Source organism: Pseudonaja textilis, chromosome 16 (genome assembly GCF_049901715.1).
Source record: "Pseudonaja textilis isolate UNSWEBS1 chromosome 16, rPseTex1.2, whole genome shotgun sequence".
NCBI classification, from domain to species: Eukaryota; Metazoa; Chordata; class Lepidosauria; order Squamata; family Elapidae; genus Pseudonaja; species Pseudonaja textilis.
Window position 1 is genome coordinate 4,968,453 of NC_142005.1, and position 20,683 is coordinate 4,989,135.

Sequence of the window (20,683 nt, forward strand, 5' to 3'; positions counted from 1 at the left end):
GCCCCCGTATGCAAAACGCGGGGGCGGGGGCGGGGCGCCAGGTTAGGGGAGGAAATATTACCAAAAGAAAAGAAAAAAAATAGCGCAGACGGCGGACGGGGATCCCGGGTCCTACCGCCCGCCGGGTTTTCGGACAACACGAGAGATCCGAAAGCCTCGGGAAGCGGCTCCGGAAAACGGCTTGGCAAGCCGGTTTTTAAGGGCGCTCGTGGGAACGCGGCTCCAGAGTTGCGTCCGCGCACCGGAGCTTGCGGGACACGAGCCCCGCAAGGGGCCGAGCGCCGAGTCGAAAGACTTTCCCAGTTTCGTGTACTGTGGGAAAGCGGCTTTTGAGAGTTGGTCGTCGGGTCGAGTATGGAATGCCTCGCCTTTCAACCCGTGTTTCCGTCCCTGGGCTTTTTTGGAGGTCTTTTAAGAAAGGTTCGACTTGAAGACCTTCCAGCTATATTCTGATTGATTTTTAAGAAGAGACTGGACAGCCACTTGTTAATGGTATAGGATCTCCTGCTTGAATAAGGGGGGTGGACTATTAGACCTCCAAAGTCCCTTCCAACTCTTTTCTGATTGATTGAACTGATTGATTGACAGCGAGGACAATTATTCAGTGAATCAATTTGCCTCCAGAAGTTGTGGGCGCTCCATCACTGGAGGCTTTTAAGACTGGACAGCTACTTGTCTGGAATTACATATAGGGTCTTTTGCCTGGGCAGGGGGCTGAGAAGACCTCTAAGGTCCCTTCCAGCTCTATTCTAGTTGATTAAATTAGTCCCGCGAAGCAGCCTTTCTTCCAACCGATGAACGACTTTTTCATTTTTTTCATTTTTTTCATTCTGCAGTCAGACGAAGCGTCCTGTGCGACCTGCAAGCTTGCTGCGTTTTTTCGCCCTCAGATCCTCCGCTCCCCCACCCCCTTGCAACTGCAAGGTCAGCCTTGCAACGTCTAGGATAGCTGCCTGCCCAGCCTCGCGGTTGACACCTACCCAGGAATATTGTCAATTTCATTTCAATAGAATCAATTGTAATAGACCCACAAAGCACTTTGAACTACCCACATCCGGGGCTCAATGCCAGGGGACGGTCCCCAACTTCCGCTTCGCTTCCAGGCCCTTCCGGGCGAACTAGGCCGCTTTTCTCTCTATGGTACGCCCCTTATTCTACAACCGCGACGTCGCGGTTAGGTTGGGCCTCCAGAAACCGGAAATCGGACTCCACGGATACTGGAAAGAGCGGTTCCGCTCCCGGGAAGTAGTTTCGGCAGATGCCGGAAGAGAAGGCCCCGGCAAACGGCTAGAGCCTAAGATGGCGGAGGTGGTGAGTGCGGAGCCGAGGGAAAGGTAGAAGAGCCGGAGGCGTCCCGAGGCCTCGACGGCCCATTTAATTTCTCCTCTCTTTTTTTTTTTGCAGGAGGAAGTGACCGAAGGGTGTAACCTCCCCGTGTTGCGCCGTAACCAAGAAAACGAGGACGAGTGGCGTGAGTAACGGGGGGGCGGGTTTAAGGAGGGAGAGGCGGGGCTTGAGGAGGAGAGGCGGGGTTTGAGGAAGGGGGGCGGGGCCACGTGAAATGGTCAATGGAGCCTGCAAGTCCCATTCAGACTTTGGCGGAGCAGAAATTTAAAGGGGGTACAGCCAAAAAAGTGGAGATTCCCCCCAAGGAGGAGACTATCCCTAGAGGGGTCCCCAAGATCAGGACTGGGATAAGAAAAAAAAGGCAGTGCAGTATAGTGATCAGAGCACCTGGATCTCTCTTGTTTAAATATATCGGCTGCAAAAATCCAGTGGGAATTGCAAAAGAAGAACAGAAGAGTTGGAAGGGACCCTGTAGGTCATCTAGTCCAACCCCCCGCTGAAGCAGGAGAACCTACACCCCTTATTAACAGATTAACAGTTGGAAGGGACCTTGTAGGTCATCTAGTCCAACCCCGCAGCCCAACCGGAGACCCTACACCACTTATTAATAGTTGGAAGGGACCTTGTAGGTCATCTAGTCCAACAGGAGAACCTACACCGATTACTAATGGATGAACAGAGTTAGAAGGGATCTTGTAGATCATCTAATCCAACCCCGCCCAAGCAAGAGACCCCACCCCATTTCTGACAGGCAACAGTCCAGTCTCTTCCTTGAAATCCTCCAGTGACCATTTTAAATCTGATTGTTCCTCTTAGCCTCGATTTTTCAGGCTTATCTCTCTAGTGCATTATTCGGTTCTTAGTCAAGCCAAATTTACCTTTTTAAGCCTGACCTCTTCCTATCCTGGTGGAAAAAGTGTTTTCTGGGGTAAATCAGAGTTTTTGTAAGCCTTTAGAAAGGAGAAACCCACCAGCTTTTGCTTTCTCCTGAAATAACCTGCTTCCCCCTTTTTCTTTTCACAGCGCTGGCTGAAATCCTGAGTGTCAAAGACATCAGTGGCCGAAAACTTTTCTATGTTCACTATATCGACTGTGAGTAAACAAATCAGAAGTGGAACCATTGGATGGCTGGGAAGGAAAAGAATATCCAGGGCTTATCTGGATGGAGATTATGAAAATTGGGGGCTGGTTGGGGGCGAGTGGGGGGCCTATCTGGACCTCGATGGAACTCAAGTCAAGATAATTTACGACTTACAGGTTGTCCTTGGCTTACAGATGTTCATTTAGTGACCGGAGTTAACGGCAGTGAAAAAAGTGACGACCGTTTTTCAAACTTAACATTGCAGCATCCCCATGGCCAAGGAATTAAAATTCAAGTGCTAGGCAACTGACTCATATTTGTGACAGTTGCGGTGTTATGTGAACCCCTGTTGCAACCTTCCAGCCAGTAAAGTGAGAGGGGAGTCCAGATTCACTTAACAAACGGGTTCCTCACTTAACAAGCGCAATGATTCACTTAACAAGTGTGGTGAGGCAAGTGTGAGGCAAAATTCACTGAACTGTCTCACTTAGCAACATACATTTTAGGCTCAGTTGCAGTCGTAAGTTGAGGACTACCCGGATGACCGCAGGGGTTAGCAACACCCATTAAGACCTTTCAGTTCTGATGCCTACATCAGTCTTTCCCAGTGAGCCCTTTCCCCAGACATAGGAATGACTGTCCCACACATTTGGAGGGCTGGGAATGTGTATCCTGGGTTCCTGCATCTTGGCCTGTTCTGACTCTGTGTGTGTGTGTGGTTAAGAAAATAAAACAGTGAAGATTTAGGCATCTGTCAGCTACTATGGGAAGCGCAGGAAAGGTGGAGAATGGGAGGATTTTCTGTTGGATTGGATTGTTATTTTATTTTTATTATTTTTTATTATTTATATTTATATATATATATATATATATATATATATATATATATATATATATATATATATATATATATATATATATATATATATATAAAAAATTTTTTATATATATATAAAAACTTACCATCTCCTAATCGGCCCAAAGTCACCCGGGACTAGAATTCACTGTCTCCTGGTAATTGTTGAAAAGCCACCCAGCTGTCTTTCATACCTAAGGCGGGACTAGAATTCCCTGACTCCTGGTGATTGGCCCAAAGTCACCCAGCTGTCTTTCATGCCTAAGGCGGGATTAGAACTCCCAGTCCCCTGGTGATTGGTCCAGTCACTCACATTCCTACCTAACACAGGACTAGATCTCACCGCCTCCTGGTTTCTAGCCTGGTGCCTTAACCCCTAAAGAATCCCCTCTCACTTAACGACCGTGTCCCTTTCCATAAAGAGAGCGGGTAAAAACCGTGCCTTGCCTTTCCCCTTACAGTCAACAAGCGCCTGGACGAATGGGTCACCCACGACCGGCTGGACCTGAAGAAGATCCAGTTCCCCAAGAAGGAAGCCAAGACGCCCACCAAGAACGGGCTGCCAGGATCCCGGCCCAGCTCTCCGGAACGCGACGTGGTAAGGAGGCGCAGGGCTCCGCGGGCGGGAGAGGCGTTCGCGCGGGAAGGGCGCGCCTGGGAGGGGGACAGTCCTGTGGGAGGGGAGGGGCGAGAAACTCCAGTCCTCTTGCCCAGCCTAGAACTAAACCCAGGTGTTCACGGAAGTGTCTACGAAGTGAGGACGGGGCGTTTTGAGACAGTGGTGGGATCCGGCCGGTTTGTACCAGTTCGGGAGAACCGGTCGTTAACTTTCTCAGCCGTTTTAGTGGACTGGTTGCTGTGGGAGAAAACCCTTCAGGGCAGAGAACCGGTTGTTAAAATGATTGGAATCCCACCACTGGTTTGAGAGCATCGATGGTGGGAACCTTCTGCTTCCTCCCCACTGAGATCTCTGCCTGCAGCTTGGCCTGGAGACGGGGGGAGGGGGTGTCTCCCGTGGTTTGCCCCCACTCCCCTGCCCCACCCCCGAGCAGGACTGGTGTCCTTTCACCCCCCCTCCCCCACACACGTGTTGGTAATGCCCGCCTTCCTCTCTACTCAGAGGAAGACTTTGGATCTACAACCGGCCACTCCATCCAGCGGTAAAACCCTACCTATCCCGGTGCAGATTACCCTCCGTTTTAACCTATCTAAAGAGAGGGAGGCCATCCCTGGCTCGCCCGACCAACCCCTCTCCTCCAGCTCCTGCGTCCAGCCAAACCATCGTTCCACGGTACAAAACCGGCACTCGGCCGCCACGGCTCGTTCCTTTGATTTGTCTCGTTTGCTCGGCCCGTTTTTCTCAAGAGGCCGCACCAGCTGGGGAGGGGTTGAGTTAGGTCTGGGCTAGCGAGGGAGACCTCCGTGGGGAGGGGGTGGTTGGGTGTGGGTGTACCCCCACTTCTAGGGCCCCCCACGTCCAGGGCCCCCACTTCCCTCCTGAATCAAACCAGAACAGGACAATATATATATATATATATATATATATATATATATATATATATATATGTATATATGTATGTGTATATATATATATTTATATTTAAGAGAGCAGGCCTGGCTCAGCTGGATATTAAGGTTTAAACCACAGAGGAAAAGGGCGTGGTGTTGCGTTACCTTTAAGCCACAGGTGAATCGTGCTAGGCTTGCTTACACAGGTAGTCCTCGACTTAGCGACCGCACTTTCCCGAAGTTTCCCGAGGCCATGGTTAAGGGAGTCCCGTCCCCCCCCGTTTTACTACCGTTGTAACTTCGAAACGGTCCCTAAGTGAATGGTTGTAAAGTCAGGGACTGATCTGTACGAAGTTTAAGGCAGAAATGGAATGGGCTTGACCTTGAATATGAAGAATTTGACAGCCGTAAATTGTTGCGGCGCAGTGCTCAGAATGCAGTATGGCGGGGCTCGCTCTGCCGACTGCCAGCAGTTCGATACTCACTGGCTCAAGATTGACTCAGCCTTCCATCCTTCTGAGTTGGGTAAAATGAGGAGGACCCAGATTGTTGGGGGCAAGAGGCTGACTCGGTACACCGCTTAGAAGGCCCTATAAAGCACTGTGAAGCGGTATATAAATCTAAGCGCTATTCCTGTTGCTATTCTCTTCTGTTTTATGTTTTGTTCTAGTCTATTCTATATTCTATTAATCTCTTCTATATTCTGTTGTATTCTGAACCTAATCTATTCTATATTCTATATTCTATTCTATTCTATATTCTATTCTATATTATATAGTCTATTCTATTAATCTATTCTATATTCTATTCTGTTCTATATTCTATTGTGAATCCTATCCTATCCTATCCTATCCTATCCTATCCTATCCTATCCTATCCTATCCTACTATTCTATATTATTCTGTTCTATATTCTATTCTTCATCACTCCATTCTATTCTATTCTGGTGTTTTTCCATCATGCTTAAAACCCTCCATATTTAGCCCAGTCTGAAACTGGTTTTAACTAGAGAGATTGATTCTGTACCCCTTCTCAGCTGTGGCAGCTCTCTGGCTGACACTGGGCCCATTGCGCACCTTCCTCGCAAGATTGTTTTGTGAAAAACCTAAGGCCAGAAGGAGTAACAACTTCAACTTCTATAGGTGCGAAGCCCTAGGGGGTCGCATAAGAGTCGGGGAGACCCAACTTTTTAACCCCTCCTCAGCCACAGAACCAAAGTTTGAGTCAGCCCCTCCTTCCTCAGCCCACCCCCCCAATCAGGATGGGTTCGATGAGGAAGGGGCTGCACTAAGAGAACGGGAGACCCGGGTTCAAATCCTGCCCCGGAGCTCCCTGAATTGACGTTGGATCCAGTCACACTTTCTTATCCCAAGCTACTTAGGATAATACTTAACGTAGGGAGGCTCTGTGGCGTAGTGGTTAGAGTGCAGTACTGCAAACAACTTTTGCAGCCAGCTGCCCAGAGTTTGGCAGTTCAAATCCCACCAGGCTTATGGTTAACTCAGCCTTCCGTCCTTCCGAGGTGGGTAAAATGAGGACCCCGATTGTTGCAGGTGATAGGCTGACTCTGTAAGCCACTTAGGGAGGGCTATAAAGCACTATAAAGTGGTATATAAGTCTAAGTGCTATTGCTAAGTGCTACTTCCTGGCGTTACGGAGGAATCTGGGGCTCCCAACGCTGTTTTGTGTACTATTTTGAGTGGCCAAGAAAGAAAATTAAATCGGTAAGGCCAGACCCCCTCAAGCCCTGAACCACCCCTACTGGTGGGGTTCAGTGTCCAGGGGGGCCATGCTGTTCTTCTGAGGGGCCTTTGTGTATCTTTCCTTTCTCCAGACAGGAGAGACGGGTTTACAGGTAGTCCTCGACTTAACGGCCACAGCTGAGCTCAAAACCTCTGCTGCTAAGTGAATTCACCCCCCCCCCCAATTTTTCCCCGCCTGGATGACCACAGTTATTAAGCGAATCACTGCGGTGCTTCAGTGAGTCACGCCGTTAAGTGAAACCGGCTCCCTCACTGACTTTGTCAGTAGGTCGCAAAAGGGGATCATGTGACAGACAGACAGACAGACACACAGACACACAGAGGACACATCATCCTAAGTACGAGTCAGTTGCCAAGCGGCTGAATTTTGATCACGTGACTGTGAGGATGTTGCAACGGTCATAACGGCCAAAGATTCACAACTCGCTGTTTTCAGTGCCATTGTGACTTCGAACGGCCGCTAAGTGAACTGTTGTAAGTCGAGGACTGCCTGTAGTCTTGTGTAAAGCAGCTTTCCTACGCTACCCCTATCAGTCAAAGTTGTGGTGGTACAAGGATAGGTTTCTCATAGGTGGGCAAGGGTAGAATCAGAGTCCCCTCCATCTTTCTGAGGCATTAGATCAATCTTTCTTAACCTCAGCCACTTTAAGATTCCCAGAATCCCCCAGGCAGCTTGATTTAAGGTGGGTGGACTTTGATTCCCAGAATCCCTCAGGCAGCTTGATTTAAGTTGGGTGGACTTCAATTCCCAGAATCCTCCAGGCAGCTTGATTTAAGATGGGTGGACTACAACTCCCAGGATTCCCCAGGCAGCTGGATTTAAAATGGGTGGATTTCAACTCTTAGAATCCCCCAGGCAGCTTGATTTAAGATGGGTGGACTTTGATTCCCAGAATCCCCCAGGCAGCTTGATTTAAGATGGGGGACTACAACTCCCAGAATTCATTCCCCAGCCAACAAGGTGATTGAGGAATTCTGGGAGTCGAAGCTCACCCATCTTAAATCAAGCTGGCTGAGGAATTCTGGGAGTTGAAGTCCACCGTCTCCAGAGAGAGCCAGCCAATCAATCAGAGGCCTCGTACGATCCCTCTTCTCACCTCCAACTTCATTCACCTGGACAGTAGCGGCAGAAACTCCTGCTGGCCAAACCCTCCCCCCACATCCGGTCTGAGTCTCCCCATTTTTTGCGGTGCTGGTGGAACCTTGGGGAGGGGAAGAAGAGAGGAGGGGGAGGAAGAAAAGGAAGAGGAGGCAGGCTACCCCCTAGAGCTTGTCTGCTTTGGTCTCTTCCAGAAACGGAAGGTGGAGGTGGTCTCTCCCGCGACCCCCATCCCTGCTGTGAGCGAGACGACCCAGGCCTCGGTTTTTCCCCAGGTAAGTGCACAAAAAGGGCATACAGGTGCGACGTACGACCGCCATGGAGCCCAAAGCTTTTGTGGCTAAAGCGAGACATTTGCACAGTAAAGTTTGGGACTTTCTCGCCACCGTTGTATAAGTGAATCGCTTGCCGTTGCTAAGTGAGCAACACGGTTGTTAAGTGAATCCAGCTTCCCCCATTGACTTTGCTCACCAGGAGGTTGTTAAAAAGGTGATCGCGTGACACACTCGATCACCTGAGGAATGCTGCGGCGGTCATAAGTGTGAAAAACGGTCCTAAGTCACTTTTCCCGGGGCCGTTTTAACTTTGAACAGTCACTAAGTGAATTGTTGTCCATGCTCTTTGCCGAGGCTTATGGAGACACTCACAAACACACGTTAGTCCCCTTTTTTTTTTATTTCAATGGCTGTGAATTTTAGTCATTCCCTGCCCGTAATGAGTCTCACTCATTTCGTAAATAGTCCCACGGAAGCCTGCCAAAATCCTTCAGGATAAGTCTGATAATCACGCACCTTTATCTCCCTTGAAATGCTGCCAACGACTAAATGTCCAATTAGTTATACGAGGCCAACTGGAGCACAAATTCAACACTGAGCTTCAGGCATCAAACCGACCAGTACGAACAAAGTTGCTTCCTGCAAAGGCTCCTGTCCCTTTGCTCCTCCTTTATGTCTTATGGGAGGGGCCAATCACCTCCAAGCCTTACTCCCGAGCCGCCCCTTTTGTCTTAGCTGCTCTTGCCTTCTAGCAGCTCTGCGCATACGCACACTGGGAACAGGCTCCCCCTGTTCCTCTTCCTCGCTGCTGCCAGATTCTGCAGGTTCCAGAGTCAGCACATAACTCCCAGATGGCCCTGGTCCCATCTCTGTATTGGATGCGGGATCCTTGTCCGAGCTCTCCCCAGACTCCCGGAGTGGCCCCTGTTCCTCCCCACAGTCCGACGCTGCTGCCGTCTCCTCATGCTGCCGGTGGACCACCGCAGATGCATCGGTGCTGGGCATGACTCGGGGGGATTCTAGCCTGCCCCACATTGAGGTCACCCAGTGGAGAAAAGCTGAGCCAAAGGACACCCCTGGTTCCACTCCCCCCCACCCCCAGGGGTCTTTGGTAGCTCTTTGGTTGGACAGCTCCACCTTCTGGGGATCTTATGGCCTTCAAAGTCATTTTTGACCATATCGGAGCCATAGAAAGACCCCCCACAAACTTTCCCTTCAGGTGTCTCCTCCTGCAGTCAACTCATAATGTCAGGTCTCCAAGTGATGAAATCCGTTTAAAAAAGAAAAGAGCAAAGTCCGTCTTTCAAAACAATTTATTTTATTTAGGAAAGCCTCAAATTGGCAAAGTCCATGGTAATTCCGGATCTGACACAACCTGGAATTACCTCACAATACTAGAAGTTAGAAACAACCCCCCAAAGTCACATTCTCCAAGAGAAGTAATTCATCATTGCTTGATGTCATAAATCTCCACCCCAAGGGGCCCCAACACGGACAGTTTTAATCAGAGTCTGTACAGGGAACAACAGTTCTCTCACTAAGACACGGGGGGGCGGGGGAAGTGACTTCCTATGAACGTTTTTCACACTTAACGTCCGTGGCAGCATCCCTGTGCCCTTTCAATTGACATTCAGATCTTTGGCTCACAGTTGCGACCGTTGCACAGTCAACAGGGGGAGGCCAGATTCCCTTAACAGTCACCTTGCCTAACTCAACAACCACAGCGATTCCTTAAAACAACGGGAGGCAAGAAAGCTCGTTTTAAAAAAAAACAAAAAACGGGAGAAATCTCACTTAACATAATGTCTCGCTTAGCAACGGAAGCTCAATTGCGGTTGTCATTCAAGGTTGTCATTGCAACACCCTCCTCTTTTCCAGAATGGCTCCGCCCGCCGAGCCGTGGCCGCCCAGCCGGGCCGGAAGAGGAAATCCAACTGCCTCGGGACAGACGAGGTACATATCCGGGCTGGGGAGTCGGTGGCGCCCGTCTCCGTTGGCCACTTGGGAGGTGAGCCCGCCTGGCTGCTTCTCCCATCCCGAAACGGAACCCCCCCCTCCCTTTTCGGTTCTCGCAAGCAGGACTCCCAGGACAGCTCGGATGGGATCCCGTCGGCGCCGCGCATGACGGGCAGCTTGGTCTCGGACCGCAGCCACGATGACATTGTCACCCGCATGAAGAACATTGAATGCATCGAACTCGGGCGCCACCGCCTGAAGCCCTGGTACTTCTCGCCCTACCCTCAGGAGCTGACCGCCCTCCCTGTCGTCTACCTCTGCGAATTCTGCCTTAAGTATGTCAAGAGCCTCAAGTGCCTCCAGAGGCATCTGGTAAGGGGGTCCTTCTTCCCTGCGTCTGTCCCCCCCGCCCCCAGTCCAGTCTTGGGTCAAAGTGGTTCCCGTCCCCTTGTAAGCCCTTCCTTTCGTTGCAACACCCCCATATCAGCTGGAGGGTAGCAGCGGCACGTAGACCGATATGCCGCTTCACTGGTGCTTTTATAGTCTCTGCTAAGCGGTTTTACAGACTCAGCCTCTTGCCCCGCAACCATCTGGGTCCTCATTGTGCCCACCTGGGAAGGATGGAAGGCTGAGTCAACCTTGAGCTGGTCAGGATCGAACTGCTGGCAGTCGGCAGAGTTTGCATTCTAACCACTGGGAAGGAGGGAGGAAAGGGAGGGAGGGCAGGTAATAGCACTTCACAGTCTTTACACGCCTCTAAGTCAGCGTTTCTCAATCTTAAGAGGTGTGACTTCAACTCCCAGAATTCCCCAGCCAGCTTTGCTGACGGGGGAATTCTGGGAGTTGAACTCCACGCAACTCAAAACCACCAAGGTTGGGAAACCCTGCTCTAAGTGGTTTACAAAGTCAGCTTCTTGCCCCCAACCATCTGGGTCCTCATTTTACCCACCTTGGAAGGACGGAAAGCTGAGTCAACCTTGAGCTGGTCAGGATCAAACTGCTGGCATTGGGCAGAATTAGCCTGTAATGCTGCATTCTGTCTGTCTCTTAGTTCTGGCTTCAGTGCAGTTTTTAAAATCATCTCTCTTTAATCTTTCTTCTATTTTGACTTAAAATCTTCATCTCTGCAGTTTTAACCTCCTTCTATTTAATTTAAGATCTTCACCTCTGCAGTTTTATTGCTTTAATCATTCTTCTCCTTGTTTTATAACTTTATTAAGCTGCCCAGAGTCGCCTTATAAGGTAGATGAGCGGCATAAAAACTTAATGTGTAAACAATATACAGGCAGTCCTTGACTTAGCAACCATTTTTCTTTGTGAGAGAGACACCCAACTCTGTGGTTTTCCTCTCTGCAGATGAAGTGTGACTTGAGGCATCCTCCGGGCAACGAAATCTACCGCAAAGGAACCATTTCCTTCTTTGAGATCGATGGCCGGAAGAACAAGGCAAGAAAGATGTCCTTAGTGCTACATCTGGTCTTCTGCAGCCTGGAAGCCACCTGGTGCATTGGGACTACGTTTCCCAGAGTTCCTTGCGGATCCGCTGAAGGGGAAAGCTCCATTTTACTAGATTTGTCCTGTTGGCACATCTGGGAAAACCAGAATCTGAGGATTCCAGGTTTTCCCTTCCCAAAAGAAAATCAAAGATCCATCCCCTTCACGTGGCCCAATCAAACCAACTGGAGCCATCCTTCCAGCCATTCCCCTGTAGGTGCAGGGCAGCATGTCCTTGACTCTCTGAGAAAGGATGTCGTTGAGTCTCATCTTCCACCTCACTATGAAATCCCCCCCCCCCCAAATCCCCAGGCCCTAAATGTGGCAGCATCGAAAGTCTGCTCTCACCCATGTTAAGCATGCCGTTTTCTGTATTTATTTCAATTCTGGATATTTAGTTAATGAGCTCTCGTATAAAGGGACGCAGTGGCTCAGTGGCTAAGACACTGAGCTTGTCGATCAGAAAGGTCAGCAGGTCGGCGGTTCTAATGCCTAGCACCGCATAACGGAGGGAACTCCCGTTCCTTCTCCCAGCTTCTGCCAACCTAGCAGTTCGAAAGCATGTAAAAAAGGCAAGTAGAAAAATAGGGACCCCTTTGGTGGGAAGGGAACAGCGTTCCCTGCGCCTTTGGTGTGTCAGGATTCCGGCTGTTACCCCCGTTTAAATCATGAGTCTCGAGCCAAACTTCCAAAGGGGATCGCGTGACTCCCATCACAAATACGCGTCACTTCCCAAGCATCCAAATTTGGATTCCCATGACCAGGGGGATGCGGCCATGGTTATACATATAAAAATCGGTCGTACATTACTTTTTTCCCCCCCAGTGCCGCTGTAACGAAGAACGGTCGCTAAACAAACCATTTATAATTCGAGGACTCCGTGTCCTCTTGTTCCCGTCCTTAGTCAGGTTCTCGACGCCCCAAAGGAATGGGTTAAATCCGGACTTCCAATCGTGTATTCATCCTGTCCCCTCTTGTATTCTTTCCTTTTTCCTCTTCTAGAGTTATTCACAAAACCTTTGCCTTCTGGCGAAATGTTTCCTCGATCACAAAACCCTCTACTACGACACGGACCCCTTCCTCTTCTACGTCATGACTGAGTACGACAGCAAAGGCTTCCACATCGTCGGCTATTTCTCCAAGGTGCGTCTCTGCTCGATTCCCCCAAAGTCCGTTTTTCTGTTCCAGCGCTGCCGTTTGCGTTCTCTCGCTCCCTCTGTTTGGAGAACCAGGGGGTCCGTGTGCAGTTAAGCACCCGTGTTTCAGCATTAAGCTTTGCACGGGATGGTTTTCCACGCTTTTAGGCCCTGAAAGTCAAAAGTGGCAAAGAATTGGGGGTGTCAGTCAATCAGGATAAGAGCTGCAAGGGACCTTAGAGGTATAGAATAAGAATAAGCATAAGCATAGAATAAGGAATAGAATAGAACAGAATAGCAATAGAATAAACAACAGAATAGAAAAAGGGATAGAATAGAATAGAAAATAGAATGAGGAATAGAATAAAGAATAGAGTAGAGGATAGAATAGAGGATAGGATAGGATAGGATAAAATAGAATAGAATAGAATAGAATAGAGTAGAATAGGGAATAGAATAGAACAGAATAGCAATAGCAATAGAAGAGAATAGAATATCAGAATAAAGAATAGAATAAAATGTAAAATAGAATAGAGTAGAATAGATGTAGAGAAGAGAGAAGAGAAGAGAAAATAGAACAACAGAACAAGAACAGAATAGAACAGAATAGATGTAGAGGAGAAGAGAGAAGAGAGAATAGAATAGAAATAAGAATAGAACAAGAATACAGAATAGAATAGAACAGAACAGAATAGAATAAGGAGTAGAGTTGAGTTGAGTAGAGTAGAACAGAATAGAACAGAATAGAATATAGAAGAGAAGAGTATAGAAGAGAATAGAGAATAGAATAGAAATAAGAATAGAATAGAACAAGAATACAGAATAGAATAGAATAGAATAGAATAGAATAAGGAATCGAATAAGGAATAGAATCGTTGGCCAGCCTTTTCTTAAAAACCTCCAGTGACGGAGCACCCACAACTTCTGCAGGAAACTTCTGTTCTATGGCTGAGTTGTTCTCACTGTCAGGAAATCCCTCCTTAATTCTAGGTTGCTTCTCTCCTTGGTTAGTTTCCATCCACCTAGTCAGCTACAACAGCTAAAGCCAGGACTAGAACTCACCATTTCCTGGGGATTGAGCCAGTCATCCAGATGGCGCTTTTTTTTTTTTTTGCCTAAAGCGGGACTAGAACTCCGCTGTCTCCCGGTTTCTAATGTGGCACCTTCACCACTAGACTAAACTGGCTAATTCGCTTCTTGTTTGAAACTCTTTATGTCAGAGGTCTCCAAACTTGGCAACTTTAAGACTTGTGGACTTCAACTCCCAACAAGCTGTCTGAGGAATTCTAGGAGTTGAAGTGTACAAGTCTTAAAGTTGCCAAGTTTGGGGACCTCTGCTTTGTGTGATAAAAGCCAGGGAAACTTGGCTTGTCAGGCCGATCTGCCTTTGGCCAAATATCTTGGCCAGGTTGGAATGAGAAAGGCCCGATCCTTAAACCCTGTTTGTGTCATTCTTCCTTGCAGGAAAAGGAATCCACCGAAGATTATAACGTGGCCTGCATTCTGACATTACCTCCCTATCAGAGACGGGGTTATGGCAAGCTGCTGATTGAATTCAGTAAGTGAGCCTTCCTGTTTTGAATTAGCCTCAACTTACAACCATTCTTGGAGTGGCTGTTCACAGTTACAACGGCACTCCAAAAAGTGACTTATGAATGAATGAATGGCTTTATTGGCCAAATGTGATTGGACACACAAGGAAATTGTCTTGGTGCAAATGCTCTCGGTGTACGTAAAAGAAAAAAAAGATACATTCACCAAGAGTCAAGAATCATTAGGTACAACACTTAGTAATAGTCATAGGGTACAATAAGCAATCAAATCATATTAGGAAACAGTCAGTATAGTTCATAAGGATACAAGCGACAAAGTTACAGTCCTACAGTCACAAGTGGGAGGGGATGGGTGATAAGGAATGATATGATTAATAGTAATAGTAGTGCAGATTTTGTAAATAGTTGGACAGTGTTGAGGGAATTATTTATTTAGCAGAGTGATGGCGTTTGGGAAAAACTGTTCTTGTGTCTAGTTGTTCTTGTGTGCAGGGCTCTATGGTAAGGGTCTTCCAACTTGGAAAGTTTAAGACTTGTGGACTTCAACTCCCAGAATTCCTGAGCTAACAACTCCCAGAATTCCTGAGCTAACATGACTGGAGGAGGAATTCTGGGAGTTGAAGTCCACAAGTCTTCAAGCTGTCAAGTTTGAAGATCCCTGACGTAAAGCGTCGTTTTGAGGGTAGGAGTTGAAACAGTTTATGGACCCGTCCTGTCCTCACACTTACGACCAGCATCCAGCATCCTCATGGTCATGTGATCAACATTCAGACAACTGGCATGTATTTACAATTCAGGTAGTCCTTACTTAGGGACCGTTCGAAGTTACAACGGCACCTGGGAAAAAAGTGACTTACGACTGTTTTTCACACTTACGACTGTTGCAGCATTCCCGTGGTCCTGCGATTTACATTCGGATGCTTGGCCACAGACTCAGACTTACAACAGTTGTAGTATCCCCATTGAATGTGGTTTTCATTCAGATGTTTGATAAGTGATTCGCATTTATGATGGTTGCACTGTCCCAGTGTGTGTGTGTGTGTGTGTGTGAGGTCATCCCCTTTTGTGACGACCTGGCAAGCAGAGTCAGTGGGGGGAATCCAGATTTGCTTAATGACCTGTGTTACTAAATTTAATCACTGTGGTGATTCGCTTAACGAACACAGCCAGAAAAGTTGCAAAATGAGACAAACCCATTTAACAAATGTTTCGCTGAGAGGGTGAACCTAAATGTTGGGCTCAGTGGCGGTCGTAACTCAAGGACTACCGGCAATTGCACCTCGGGGTCAAGTGACCACCATTTGTCACCAATTCCAGCTGGCTTCCAACAAAACAGCGAATAGGAGAAGCTGGATTTGTTTAATGACCGCATGGTTCACTTAGCAACGGCGGCAAAAAAGGTGGTAAAACGGGCCAAAACTCATTTAAACATCGAAGTCACTAAACAACTGTGTGGCTTAGCAGTGGTAATTGTGGTTGTAAATAGAGCACCCCATGTACTTCAGTCCGCCCCCCCCAAACGATCCTGGATCTGTTTCTTAAAATCCTGGCTAGTTCTTAACTCGGTTCCGTCTTTCCAGGTTACGAGCTCTCCAAGGTTGAAGGGAAGACGGGCACGCCCGAAAAACCCCTCTCGGACCTGGGCCTCTTGTCGTACCGCAGCTACTGGTCCCAGACCATCCTGGAGATCCTCATGAACCTCAAACTGGAGAACGGCGAGCGGCCACAGATCACCATCAAGTGAGGGCCAGGAGAGCAGGGACCTGCGGCGGTTTTAATCCCCCCCAAAACTTGAGAGCGAGACCATCTGCATATCGTGACAAGTTGTTTGCGATGGGGGTTTCCCAGACTTGTCAGCAAATTGTGGTCTCGGGGGAGGCGGGGCGGAAACATAAGGCAAGGATGAAATACGGAAGATTCTCAAAAGAGCGGGTTGGACTAGATGACCTCTGTTTAGCTCCCTTCCCACTCAGTGACATTATACAGTCTGATTTTCCCATTCGGCTCCGTGATTTTATTTATTTATTTTGGGGGGATTGCCGATCGGGCCCCAAAAAGCCGTTTCATTTTTGCCTTCTGTTTGCCAACGGGGAAAGAGTGGGTTGGACTAGATGACCGCTCCACTCTCTGGCCTTAATTCAGTCTGATCTCTCTATTTGGCTCCATGATTGAGATAGATGATAGATAGATGATAGATAGGTAGATAGGTAGGTAGGTAGGTAGGTAGGTAGGTAGGTAGATAGATAGATAGATAGATAGATAGATAGATAGATAGATAGATAGATAAGAGAGAGAGAGAGAGATAGGGATAGATAGATAATACTGATAGAGATAGATTTATTTATTTCTTTGGAGGTTGCCGATTGAGCCAAAAAAGCAGTTTCATTTTTGCCTTCTCCTTGTTTGCCAACAGGAAAATCAGCTATTTTTTTGTCCCCAAAATGTAAGCAGCAAAATTGCCCCCAAATTTTGGGATGGCTCTCTCTCTCTTTCTTTTTCCTCAACACTGCTTTCTCCGATCCTGTCTTTCCCCAATTGAAGAATGTTGTGTTAAAATTTGACCAAACTAATCATTACCCATTAAAGCGTTTTTCGTTTTGATTATTTTTTTGGTAACTAAATTTACAAACAAAAGCCGCAGTCCACTTTATTTTTTATATTACCAAGTCCAGCCATCCTCTGACCTAAAGCATCTAACCTCATAGGTTATATATACCTCATCTACTGCCTTTGATATACCATGTTTCTTGTGACTGTTCTGGGATAGGGATGGACAGGCCTTTTAAACTACCTTATCACCATTGTTAAAATCCTCATCCCAATGATGCAAACATGGGTTAGAGATCCATTTCGGAAGGTGGAATCCTGGGAATCTGAAATGGCCTCTAAGCCCAGCGGTTTCTCTTCCCATTCAGCATTTCAACTGTGTTTTTCTTCCGTCTTTTCCAGCGAGATCAGCGAAATCACAAGCATCAAGAAAGAAGACGTAATCTCAACACTTCAATATCTGAACCTCATAAATTATTACAAGGTAAATTCACCATTCAGGGGGCCTTGATTGTGAACAAGCAAGAAACGTTTGCATGGATGGCCTAGGTGGGGCTTCTTTGCCATTTTTTTCTTTTGGTAAAGTTTTATTATTTTTAAACATACATCAGTACCATTCCGTGGACAGTGCGGTATCTGAGTGTCATTCATTTTGATACAAAAGCAATATTAATACAATGAGCATTATTACTAGATTAATCCGACTTACGTGCTCTAATGTTGTTATGCATAACTGTATCAGCACACAATCCTTCATTTTTTTCAGTTATTCAATATTTGCTACATCCTTCTAATAGTAAGAGCGTTATTTTTGAGCAGCCCTAATAACATCCTTTTTCAAACTCTGCTCTTAGCCTCTAATATTCACTTTAATTTTTTTTTTAAGTATTAAGTTTCTGGGTGTTACCCTAAAAGAGGACCTGACCTGGGGGGCTCACATTGCAGCCCTGGTCAAAAGGGCCCAGCAGAGATTAGGCTACCTGAGGCTTCTCAGAAAACAACAACTGAATGAAAAACTGCTGGTGACCTTCTACCGCTGCACCAGAGAGAGAATTTTAACTCACTGCACCTCTGTAGGGTTTGCCAATTGCACGGGGGCAGATAGGACAGCGCTCCAGAGGGTGAACAGAGGGTTGCCCAGAGGATCATGGCTTGCCTTCTCCCCTCTTTGGAAGAGCTTCATAGCTCCCGCTGCCTTAAGAAAGTTCAAAACATCCTCAAAGATCCATCTCATCCTGGGAACCCTTTTTTTGAACTATTACCATCTGGCAGAGGGTACAGGATAATCATAAAAACAAGGAGAAATAGGCTGAAAAACAGCTTCTATCCCAGTAACTCTATTGAATTCTACTGTATAGTAAAATATTAATACAATATCTGGGGTTTTCAATTCAATGTATAGAATGTGAAGGATGTGGGTTTGTGTTTTATTTTCATAGTCATAAATTGTACACTGAAGATGTCGTTGTATGAGGTGCAATGACAATAAAGTAAACTAAATTGAATGTGCTCAGTAAATATATGTATAACAACATTCCCCCATTTCTAATTTTTTTATCTATTCTAATTTTTCATTTTGCCATTTTGATAAGATGTCACATGGGGAGTTAGTTATTTTTTTCCAACAAAGAGGGGTTAATGATGGTGTGAGGACCTAAAAATGGGATTTTACCCTGCTTTTTTAGAATATAATAGAATATACTTCTTTATTGGCCAAATGTGATTGGACACACAAGGAATTTGTCTTGGTGCAAACATCGCTTTGCTTTTGCTGTTTTTTGCAAAAGAGCATAATCCGCGTTTTTGGCAGCAATTGATAATAATGCAAGTAATGTTAATAATAATACAACCACTCATTTAGTGACTGTTCGAAGTTAAAACAGCACTGAAAAAAGGGACTTATGACCACTTTTCACACATGAAACATGATCACAATAAAAGTCAGATGCTTGGCAACTCATATTTCGGATGGTCGCAGCCTCCCGGGGTCATTTGAACCCCTTTTACGACCTCCTGACCAGCAAAGTCAGTGGGGAAAGCCAGATTCACTTAACAACCGGGTTGCTATCTTAAACAACGGCAGTGATTCACCGAACGGTTTGCAAGAACGCCCGTAAAATGGGGCAAAATTCACTTCACAACTGTTTTTGCGTAGTAATAGAAATTTGGGGCTCGGTTGGGGTTGTAAGCAAAGGACTAGGTGTATCTGTGATGAGAACTTAAGACTGTAAGTCAGAGAAGAGCAACCAAGATGATTAGGAGACTGGAGACTAAAACATACTAAGAGAGGTTGCAGGAACTGGGTATGTCTGGCTTAATGAAAAGGAGGACCAGGGGAGACAGGATAGCAGTAATTCCAGCATTTGAGGGGCTGTCCCCAAAGGGGAACAAATTATTCTCCAAAGCACAAGACGGTAGGACAAGAAACAGGGGATGGAAGCTAATCTAGGAGGGAAGCAACTCAAAGAAATAGAACAATTAACCAGTGAAACGGCTTTGCCTCCAGAGGTCGCGGATGCTCCATCAATGGGGGTTTTAAAGAAAATATTGGACAGCTATTTGTTTGAAATGGTGTAGGGTTTCCCGCTTGAGCAAGGGGGTTGGACTAGAAGACCTCCAAGGCCCCTTCTAAACTCTGTTATTGTTATTCTATACTGCCAGATCAATTAACCGGTGGGGCGGCTTCCCTCCAGACGTTGGGGTTGGGAGAAGAGATCAGACGGGCATTTGTCCGAAACGATACAGGGTCTCCTGCTTTGATCAAGGGCGCGGGGTGGGGGTGGGGGGGGTCAGACTAGAAGACCTCCGAGGTCTCTTCCCACCTCTTTTTGTCGTTCCATTATTCCCCAGGGCCAATACATCCTGACTCTCTCCGAGGACATTGTGGATGGGCACGAGAGGGCCATGCTGAAGCGGATCCTGCGCATCGATTCCAAGTGTTTACATTTCACCCCGAAAGACTGGAGTAAGAGAGGGAAGTGGTGATTTCAAAGGGCCCTTCGACCGGCACAGGAGGACAGAATTGGGGGGGAAGAGGAGGTTGGCGTCCCGGACCTCGATGTACAGCAGTAAGGAGGATCGGGCTGACCTCTCTGCCCCTTAACCCCACCACCACCACCCCCCGGACTCTGAACATCCCCGCCGCGTCCCGGGTGGCCTTTTCGAGACGGGACTCCGTGTACAGTAGTTGAAAAGCACAGACGGTTCTTGCGTTCGCCCTGCTTTTATCGGTCCAGACATTTCTGAAGGCTGCCTCCCCCAACTTATCCCCCGAAGGCTCAGGGTTGGGGGCCGAGGGGTCTCCACGGGAGGGGGCGAGTCCCAAGGTGGAAGAACGGATTTGCGGGGTGCTCCTTCCCAGCGGCCGGAGGGAACCGAAGATCCCTTCCAGCGGCTGATTCCGGGAGGAGGGGGTGAGCAGGAGACACAGCACTCTGGGACTGGAAACCCCCCCACTGGGGGGAGAAGAAGGCAGGACCCCTCCCATCGTTTCCCGCTCCGAAGAGAGGGTGTCCCATGGGCCTCTGAGCCCAGGAAAAAGCCTCGAGAGCCGGACATGAGACGCGTATTTCTCAAAAAAGCGACGGCTTGCCTCATGTCTCTGATCGGAATAAATGAACAAAATCCTTTTTTTTTAAAGGAAAAGAGACCCTTCCCTTGTTTTGCAATTATTTCTGTGTTTTTTTTCTTTCTTTCTCTTCCCTCCTCTTCTCTCACTCCCCTTTTCATCACTTCCTTCCTCCCTTTAGCTCCTTTTCCCTTATCTATTTTTTTTCTCTCTTCTTTTTCTCCCTTTTCTGTTTCCTTCCTTCTCTTTTTCTTTTCCATGTCTTCCTTTTTCCTTTCCTTCCTTCTCCCTTTTCTTTTTTTCTTACCTCTCCTTTTCTTCTCATCTTTTCTCCATTTGTCTCGTTCCTTTCCTTTCTTCCTCCCTCCTTTCCTTCCTTTCTCCACCCTCCTTCCCACCCCTCTCCTTCCCTCCTTCCCCCCACATTCCCTGTCTTTCTTTCCTTCCTTCCCTCCCTCCCTCCCTCCTCCCTCTCTCTCTCCCAAAGAAAGTGGATTTG

At 47.4% G+C, this 20,683-nt stretch overlaps 1 protein-coding gene across 4 annotated transcripts; it reads left to right on the forward strand.

Moving 5' to 3' along the window:
• Nucleotides 1-131: 131 nt before the first annotated feature.
• On the forward strand, nt 132-20,265 carry KAT5 (lysine acetyltransferase 5). Of its 4 annotated transcripts, none has more exons than XM_026716295.2 (14): nt 1,144-1,311; nt 1,405-1,471; nt 2,371-2,439; nt 3,746-3,882; nt 4,405-4,575; nt 7,850-7,930; nt 9,809-9,883; nt 10,007-10,258; nt 11,243-11,332; nt 12,383-12,523; nt 13,981-14,074; nt 15,650-15,809; nt 17,019-17,100; nt 19,467-20,265. In XM_026716295.2, exons 1-14 carry the CDS (start codon nt 1,300-1,302, stop codon nt 19,599-19,601), a joined length of 1,566 nt encoding a protein of 521 aa, XP_026572080.1. In that variant the 5' UTR covers nt 1,144-1,299; the 3' UTR covers nt 19,602-20,265. The 4 variants fall into 4 exon arrangements, with proteins under 4 accessions (XP_026572083.2, XP_087770269.1, XP_026572080.1 ...); XM_026716296.2 differs by having other exon boundaries at nt 1,146-1,311; nt 10,010-10,258; XM_026716298.2 differs by lacking the exon at nt 4,405-4,575 and having other exon boundaries at nt 132-1,311; nt 10,010-10,258.
• The last annotated feature ends 418 nt before the right edge of the window (nt 20,266-20,683 follow it).

What these genes read in the sequence shown, in the direction of transcription:
- KAT5 (XM_026716295.2), top strand. An exon ending in AGTGCCTCCAGAGGCATCTG is followed by an intron (nt 10,259 to 11,242) that starts GTAAGGGGGTCC and finishes TCCTCTCTGCAG; the next exon opens with ATGAAGTGTGACTTGAGGCA. An exon ending in TCGTCGGCTATTTCTCCAAG is followed by an intron (nt 12,524 to 13,980) that starts GTGCGTCTCTGC and finishes TCTTCCTTGCAG; the next exon opens with GAAAAGGAATCCACCGAAGA.